Source organism: Rhinopithecus bieti, unplaced genomic scaffold (genome assembly GCF_001698545.2).
Source record: "Rhinopithecus bieti isolate Rb0 unplaced genomic scaffold, ASM169854v2 scaffold_22165, whole genome shotgun sequence".
NCBI classification, from domain to species: Eukaryota; Metazoa; Chordata; class Mammalia; order Primates; family Cercopithecidae; genus Rhinopithecus; species Rhinopithecus bieti.
In genome coordinates, this window is record NW_016810977.1 from 1266934 (window position 1) to 1276274 (window position 9341).

Here is a 9341-nt window from a genome sequence, read left to right on the forward strand (position 1 = left end):
AAAAAAAAAAAAAAAAAAAAAAAACTCACAGAAGCTGTGGGAATGTCAGAGAAAGGTGTAAGTCTTGTCTACATTTCTTATCAAGCAGATAAGATGCCTCTATCAGCCCTCAATTTCCTCCGCCCCCTGCTTAAGTGACAGCAGTAGTCAAGACAACTCTAGTCGTCATTAAAAACACTATGAGTTTTGGAGAAAAGCACGGTATGTTATCACATTATAATAGCTATTTTATCATCTGAAATGTCTGCAACTCTGTCCACATGGCATTGAGCTTCCCCGAATCCAGGGAGCTGCCACAGTTGTTAAATTCACAAGTCAGTCAGTGAAGGGATGATAACATGTCAGTGCCTCCAACATTTGACTTTTTTAAAGTATTAATTTCAACGAGGAGTTTTCCCTTGCAAAAGGGAAGCAAATCTTGCAGGGGAATCTCAGTTACTATCGAAAATTAATAACTCACTTCTCACACAATCAAGTTAGTTAAAGAAAAATAAACAAGTGGGCATTTAGGGTGAAACAGACAAACTTCAGAATCCCTTCACTTACATATTTAAAAATACTTATTTCGCTTTCAAAGTTCTCAGGTTTTTTGACATCAAAAGATATACAAGATAATGAACACAGTGGAAGAATCAAGTTGCAGAAAAGACTGTAAACTATGATACCTATATGTGAAACTGAAAAAGGATTTTGATATCTAAGCATCCACAGTTTTCAGAGGGATAGAAAATAAACTGTTGATCATTTTGAAAAATAGAAAAGTTTTCCCTCCCACACATTCTACTTCACGTTCTTCTGTACCATTTACATTTTTCACCATTAAGATGCAATTTTGGAAATAATCACTTCTTTCATTTATTCAAGAACCATTTACTTAGCATCTGTTTTGTGACAGAACAATTCTAGCAAACACATCACATGAAGCTCATGCACCAAGGATCTTTCATTCTAAAAAAAATAATAAAAATAAAAGATTATTTAAAAATAGGAAACAGGGAAAATGAAGCTGGGTAAGAGGGTTATGGGATTTGGAGATTGTGGGAGGTCGGGAGACCCCTGAGGTGACTCTCTAGCAGAGGCCTGAAGGAAGAAGGAAGCAAAATATGCCACTATTGAAGGGAAAGGGTTTCAGGCTAAGTGTGTAACAAGTGCAAAGGCCCTGAGGCAGGACTGTGCCACAGCTGGTACAGGTGCCACAGCTCGAGCAGGTGGCCCGAGCTGAATGAGGATAGAGAAGCAGAGAAGTAGCAGAGGCCAGATTGTACCATGCCTCACAGGCCCATGTGAGGACGTTGGCTTTTACTTTGCAGGAGCTGGAACCATGGGAGAAGTTTCGGGGCAAAGGATCTGACTTACATTCTGGTGTCTAAACTGAGAACAGACTGTACAGGGACAATGACAGAGGCAGGAAAGTCAGTTAAAACATTATGAGAAGGATCCAGGTCAGAAACTGTGGTGGTCTGGATAAAAATAGTATGATTCCTGTATTCCAGCACTTTGGGAGGCCGAGGAGGGCAGATCACCTGAGGTTAGGAGTTCAAGAACACCCTGGCCAACATGGTGAAACCCTGTCTCTACTAAAAACACAAAAATTAGCCAGGCATGGTGGCGGGCGCCTGTAGTCCCAGCTACTCAGGAGACTAAGGCAGGAGAATCACTTGAACCTGGGAGGATGCAGTGAGCAGAGATTGCACCACTGTGCTCCAGGCTGGGCGACAGAGTGAGACTTCTTCTCAGGAAAAAAAAAAAAAAGAGTAGTAATGATATAAGAATAATTGTAGGCAGACAGAGAGGGTTAAAAGGAGTCCTTCGTAAGGTTTTTTTCTTTTAATAAAAGCAGCTCCCGAAACATTTCTTTTCTAACAGAAAAGCGGCTTAAAGAGCCAGGCCGGCAAGCTTTGAAATGCAAATGCTGGTGATTAGAAACTGGGTCCATACAACATGGGAATTCCCACCCTCTTCTCCTTGTCACCATGTGCGCCAAGTATCATGGTTCCCTCCAGACAACTCCACGTGTGCAGGAATCATGGCGACCTGTATTTGCATATTAAAAGACTGGGGTGGGAGGGCCAGTTTTCTCGAGGGCTACATGAATGACACACCTGGTCAAACCAATACCCTAAGCCCTATGCAAATCAGACACCACCTCCTCCAGCCTCCTAAAATAACCGACTGTTTTCCCGTTTACATGTTTTTTTTCTCTTCACTCCAAGCACCCCCTCTCTCTGTACCGGGGAGGTTTTTCCTTTTTTCTTGCCTATTAAACTTTCCACTCCTTGAAACCACTGCACGTGTGTCCACGGCGTTTATCTAAACGGCGCAAGACAAAGGACCCTGGTGTTCCTCCAGGCATTGGAGCCATCATAAGGCAAAGGGGTGAATATTGTCACATTCTAGAAGGAACCTGAAAGTAGTGCTGACCAAATTGATGGTAGATTATTGGATAATGAGGTGAGAGAGAAGGAAGGGCTTCCAGCTTACTCCAGGGAGTGCTGGATTGTACTTTTGGAAGGCGATGTATTCACAGGCTTCAGGAGTTCGGACATGGACATCTTTTGCAGGGGCATTATTCTGACTATCATACTTCCCCTCCACCACTCTGATAAAATGGAACGGCCACTTGCTAAAATGAAGATGAAGACAGGAGGACACTTTTGTGAGGCTGATCAAACACACTAAGGTTAAATATCCTGTAAGCATCCAATGGACATGTCACACGGGCAGATAGGTATGTGTGTCTGAAGTTCCGGAGAGAAGTCCTGGTTTGAGGCAGAGTTTGGGGTTTTTAAAGTCATGTGGGATCACCTAAGGAATGAGTAGAGGTAGAGAAGAGAAGAGCCTGGCAGGTCTATGTTTAAAGGTCAAAAAGATGAAGAGGAACCAGTAGGAACAGGTACAAAAGGACAACCAGACCATTAGGAGGAACCAGGTGAGTGCAGTCTCCTGGAAGCCATGTGATGAAAGTGTATCAAAAAGGAGAGAATGATCAACAGCACCCATGCATCAACAGCACCCATGCAGCTGATTGTTCGAGAAAGATGAGATCCCGGAAACACCACTGGATTTAGCAACAGGTCTGGGTGACTTTCAGGAGAGCTGTTTTATCAGTGATGGGGAAAGTGTGACAAAATAATGGTCCCCCTAAAATACTCATGTTCTAATCTCTGCAACCTGTAAACATCTTACCTTCCACAGCTAAAGGGACTTTGCAGATGTCATTAATGTTAAGGACCTTGAGAAGGGGGGATTATGTTGGATAATAAAGGGGACTCAACCTAATCTCATGAGTCCTTAGAAGCAGAAGAGATAGGCAGAAGAGTGGGTCAGAGACACGAGACAGAAGAAGGAGGGGGGATTCAAAGCATGGAAGGCACCTGACCCACCACTGCTGGCTTTGAAGATGAGGGAAGAAGTCAGGATCAAGGAAGGTGGTGGCTTTCAGAGGCTGGAACAGCCCTGAGCTGACCTAACACAGTGGGGACCTGGGTCCGCCAACCAGGAGGAAAGGAATTCTGCCAACAGCCTGGAAGAGAGGGCAACAGAACTCAGTCTCCGGGAAGAAATACAGCCCTGCTGACACCTGATTATAAGCCCGTGAGACCTGCATCAGACTTCTGATGGACAGAGCTACAAAAAGAACACATTTGTGTTGTTCAGCCTTCTAAATTTGTGGCAATTCTTTACGGCAGCAATAGAAAATTAGCAGAGAGCCTGAATGAAGTGAGTTGAAGAAAAACAAGGTGGAGAGAAACTGCGCTTTTGAGGGGTTTTGAAGGGAGCATGGAGCGGGAAGGAAACCGGGGCAATCATGGTAGGGTTTGCTGTGTGGAAGCAATCACAGCATGTTTGTGTGTTGATGAAAAGGATTCAGTAGAAAGTGAAAATGGATGATGCTTCCAGAGAAGAAATCCTGGGGTCAGTGGAGGTGTTGGCTTTGGATGGCGAACCTGGAGAGAAAGCAGCTGCATGAGAACAGTCACCCAGGTTAATGCACATGGTGGTGGAGATGAACACTTCTATATTCTCAAAAAAGACAAGAAATAAGGCCTTTGGTGGAGACAGAGGAAGACAAGGAAGTGCTGGAGGCTTGAAAGGCAGGAGACATAAAATAACCACATAAGCATTTTATAAGAAATTCCTATTTGGGAACTCCACTTTTTTTTTTTTGAGACAGAGTTTTGCTCTGTCACCCAGGCTGGAGTACAGTGCCTTGATCTTGCCTCACTGCAACCTCCACCTCCCAGGTTCAAGCGATTCTCCTGCCTCAGCCTCCCGAGTAGCCAGGACTATGGGCACACACCACCACACCTGGCTAATTTTTTGTATTTTTAGTAGAGACGAGGTTTCACCATGTTAGCCAGGATGGTCCCCATCTCCTGACCTTGTGAGCCGCCTGCCTCGGCCTCCCAAAGTGCTGGGATTTCAAGCATGAGCGACGGCGCCTGGCCTACTTTTTAAATGAACATTATTTTTAACGGACAAATCATCATTGTATATAATTACGGGACACAATGTAATGTTATGTTATATGGGTACAATATGGAATGATTAATGGAAGCCGTTTGACCATAATGAGCATTCAGGGCATCCCTGAAGCTAAAATAAACAATGTAGTTGATACTACAAGGTTCAAATTAGACTAAGCAAATCACAGAATATTAGCCCTGCAAGCACCCTTAGAGACAATGTAGCTCAAGGGTCCCCAAACCCCAGGCCACAGACCAGTATTAGAGCTGAATGAGGACAGAGTATTGGTCCATGGTCCATTAGGAACCGGGCCACAGAGCAGGAGGTGGGCGGTGGGCGGTGGGCAAGTGAGAGAAGCTTCTTCTGTATTTACAGCCACTCCCCATGGCTCACATTACCGCCTGAGCTCTGCCTCCTGTCGTATCAGTGGCAGTATTAGATTCTCACAGGAGCACAGCCTTTATTGTGAACTGCACATGAACCCTATTGCGAACTGTGCGTGTGAGGGATCTAGGTCGCTTGCTCCTTACAAGAATCTAATGCCTGATGATCTGTCACTGTCGCCCATCACCTCCAGATGGGACTATCCAGTTACAGAAAAACACACTCAGGGCTCCCATGAATCTAAATTATAGTGAATTATATAATTATTTCATTATCTATTACAATGTAATAATAGAAATAAAGTGCACAATAAATGGAATGCACTTGAATCATCCCAAAACCGTCACCCACCCCCTCGTCCGTAGAAAAATTGTCTTCCACGAAACCAGTCCCTGGTGCCAGAAAGGTTGAGGACTGCTGGCTTAGCTCATCTTACAAATGAGGAGACTGAGTCTAGGGAGGTTGCAGTGGCAGGTGCCACTAACACAACTCGTAAATAGCAGGCCAAGGGAAGAGTTAACACTCTGGAGGCCTTGCCAGTGGTCTCTCCCCACTTTTACCTGCACTGATACTCAATTTCTTTCCTGCTTAAAAAAAAAAAAAGGAAAATCTTAATTGTCTTTTAGTAAGAACAACAGATACTCAAGCAGCCCCCCAAGACCCACTGTGATTTGCACCTGACCACATACAGTGATTAATTCCCTTTCTTGCCCATTCTGTGTCCACACAGTGTTTACACATTTAAACTCTGCCTCTAGAAGACTGAAGGCAGAGGAAGCAAGGTCAGTGTCAGTCACAAACCTAAATCCCATGTGAAGACACAGGTGTAAAGCTAAAAATACTAAATTTCAAAGGTTTTAGTATAAAAGAGTCTATAAACCCTAAGAGAATTTAAGTAAAAATCCCCTGAGCAACTCGAGAGAATAAAAACGGTAGGGGATGGGGAGAAGGGCTCCATCACCTGTCTGTAAGTGGAGTTATGACAAGCCTGTCAGTGCAGCCTAAAAATTCATTCTGGTATATGAAAGCCACATCTGTGATGTGAATCATCATCTTGTCAGAATCTTCGTTAAAGTAAAATCTGCACTGTTTCAGCCACTCAAAGTCCATAGGACTCTTGATATGCATATGACACTGAAATTCAAAAGGTATATGTTAGAGCTGTGATGAGAATCACTCATTAAATATACACATTAGCATTCATGTAGATCATAAAGTGAAATAAATGAAACTCGTAGACAATCCAACTATTTCAGAGGTGTCAACTATATCACCAGCCAACCATTCATCTATTGATGAGTAAAAAAAAGAAACTTTGGAAGATATGGGAATAAGAAAACTCAAGAGAAACCCCTAATTATGCCCCTCCAATTTGAGTGGCTTTACATATTTTAATAATAAGATATTCATTTCTTAAATTTCACCCTTAAATGCCTAATGCCATAGTCCTAACCATGAAAAAAGTATGTTTTGGCATACGAAGACAGAACTAAACAATCTCATTAGGAAAAAGACATCTCTTAAGACTATAACAAAGTACATTGTTGGGGTTTTTTAATCCAGTAATTATTTTTCTCAAGAATTACATTGGGCCAAAATTTCTAACATCTAAATGACAGGCCATTGCCTGGCAATGCTTTTGTCCAGATTTTTTAGCCAAAATTTTAAGCCAATTTCATCATTTTCTTTGACAAATAAGAAATCTAAAATTAGCCTGAGCCCTTCATTTCTCAGAGAGGCAAGTAGTGTGCTTAACTATTAAGGCAAGAGATTAGCACACAATAGCTTCAATGTGCTACCTTTACTTCCATTACATCAGGACCAATCTTTCATAATCTTTTTTACATAATGTGGTGAGACAAATCCAGAAAATTATTATGAAAATAAGAGCTTTTTGCCTCTTATCTAACGCATTTTACAGTAGACAACAAATTTCACTTCTTTTTATTTCTCATTTTCTATAGCTGCAAAACTCTCTTTTCCCACCCTGTTCTCTCTTTAAAAGCAAAAATGTGTAACACCTGAATGTCAGAAGCTCTATTAGGAAAGGCTATTTGCAATCAATGACATAAAATGTAGCAAAACTTGTTAAGAATGTGATTTTTCGAAAGCCTTAAGGGAAGTCCTAAACAGCTCTACAAGCAATAGTACTAATAATTTTCATAGCAAGAAAGTAGTGATCTTCAATTAATAGGTAAAAGCAAAAAAGATGTATGAAGGCTTTTCAGATGCTACATGACAATTTTAACATTAAAATCATCACGTTAAAATATTTTAATAAAGTCTAATTGCCTCAATAACATCTTAGCATAGATCATCAGAGTATGATTTACATTCAGTTAAGACTGAAAGAAAGCTGATAACAAGCTCTGATTATGAACATGATTCTTTGCCAGAGTTTAATCTTTTCCTTGAATTCGATCAAACTAGTTCTACCGGGTAAATAGATAGTGTCTAGAATTTGGGTTTTTTTTTTTTTTTTTTTTTGAGACAGAGTCTCGGCTCTGTCGCCCGGGCCTGGAGTCAGATGGCCGGATTCAGCTCACAGCAAGCTCGCCTCCAGGTTTACGCCATTCTCCTGCCCTCAGCCTCCCGAGTAGTCTGGGATTACAGCGCCGCCACGTCACCGGCTAGTTTTTTGTAATTTTTTAGTAGAGATGGGGTTTCACGTGTTCAGCAGCGATGGTTCTCGATCTGCTGACCTGCGGGGGGAGGGGGGGGAGGCGTGATCCGCCACGTCTCGGCCTCCCAAAGTCCTGGGGATTACAGGCTTGAGCCACCGCGCCCGGCCTGGAATTTGTTTTTCTCTACATGCCACAGCATTTATAAAGAATTTACCAGGTCATCAAAGATATCCCTTTGGTGCACATGAATAGTAATCAGAGTCTCATATTTCACTCGTTCCGTGGAACTCAGCTCCCTCGTGGTGATGTCTATCAATGTATTGAGTAGCTCCAGGAAAGTCTCATTAGTTTTCTGCATGATTTTTTTATCAAACTTGGCATTTCTAAGGGCTTCTTCTGAATCCCGTGTCCATATCATCTGAATTCCTAATAATCCAACCTTATGGAAATAAAAAAGGCTTTATGAATTTGTATGGTATATTTATGTATTTAAATAGAAATTACAACGTGATCAATAGTTGTGATTCTTATGCAAGTGTAAAGCCATGATTACATCAACTTTGATACCTTTTTTCATAACCTATGGAAATTCTATTTCTTATCATTTTAAGTCATTTATGTTAAAGTCACATTTCTCCCTAAATAGATTTTAAGTTGCTTGCAGGCTAAGAATGTCTGAAACTTGCTTTACCCAAACTAGCATAATGTTGAGACAGAGCAGATGCTCACCAAATTTTTATTAATCACAGTAACGAAGAAAACATTGTTTCCTGTATTTTAATGCTGAAATCTATTTTTCATTTTTTTTAGTAAAGTGTTCAATCAGTACATTTTCATGATTTTTTTACATTGTTACATCAAAAGATTGAGTAGGAAGGAAACTGTTTTAAGTTAAAGACAATACATCAAATATATCTATAACCCAAATACACATTTAAGTCTATAGATATATGACCATATAATCTGTAGTTAAAAATCTTTAAGGTTAAGTATATTTAATGGGTCCTTATGAAAATCTTAATACTGGTCTAGAGTTAAATTATAGCCGTTTGTGAAGCTTACAATAGGTAATGTCTGAGATTTAAAATGACTATTTTACAAAACATACTTTCCAATTTCAATACACTGACCTGAGCAGGGAAGGATGAAAGAAATTCAATTAGCTGGAAACCTGTTTCTTGAATATTTGCAGCTGCCTGGCGAATCACAAGATGCAATGAGGACTGAGATTCTTCCAAAAGAGAATTAAGCCAAACTTCTACATTGCCCTCTGCCATGACAGGTTTATCCAGTTCAATCATCTCACCCTCTCGAGAGGAAATTGACAGAATTCGATCATAGATCTATGTTAGAAACAAACAAACAAAAAAGCTATAGTCATAAACAAAGTAAAAACTAATTCTTGACTTTGACTTGTCCTTCCCATAGAAAGTAAAGCTACAGATTATAAAATACTGTAAAAGCCAAATATAAACTACTTAAAAACAATTTTTTTAAAAAAGCCATGAAATCTAAAAAGCAATACAAAATCAATTCCAGGCTGGGCACAGTGGCTCACTCCTGTAATCCCAGCACTTTGGGAGGCCATGCCAGGTGGATCACCTGAGGTCCAGAGTTCAAGACCAGCCTGGGCAACATGGTGAAACCCTGGCTCTACTAAAAATACAACAATTAGCTGGGCATGGTGTTGGGGTGCCTGTAATCCCAGCTATTTGAGAGGCTAGGCAGGAGAATCACTTTAACCCAGGAGGCAGAGGTTGCAGTGAACTGAGACTGTGGCATTGCACTCCAGGCTGGGGGACAACAGCGAGACTCCATCGAAAGAAAGAAAAGAAAGAAAAGAAAGAAAGAAAAGAAAGAAGGAAG

The 9341-nt window shown here is 41.1% G+C and overlaps 1 protein-coding gene across 1 annotated transcript in view; it reads right to left on the bottom strand.

Moving 5' to 3' along the window:
- The window catches only part of DNAH5 (dynein axonemal heavy chain 5), a 242913-nt gene that overhangs the window by 143326 nt on the left and 90246 nt on the right, over positions 1-9341 (bottom strand). The window contains 3 exon segments of the mRNA XM_017893302.1: positions 5813-5985; positions 7690-7914; positions 8606-8818. Of these exon segments, the coding sequence (XP_017748791.1) occupies positions 5813-5985; positions 7690-7914; positions 8606-8818 (611 nt within the window).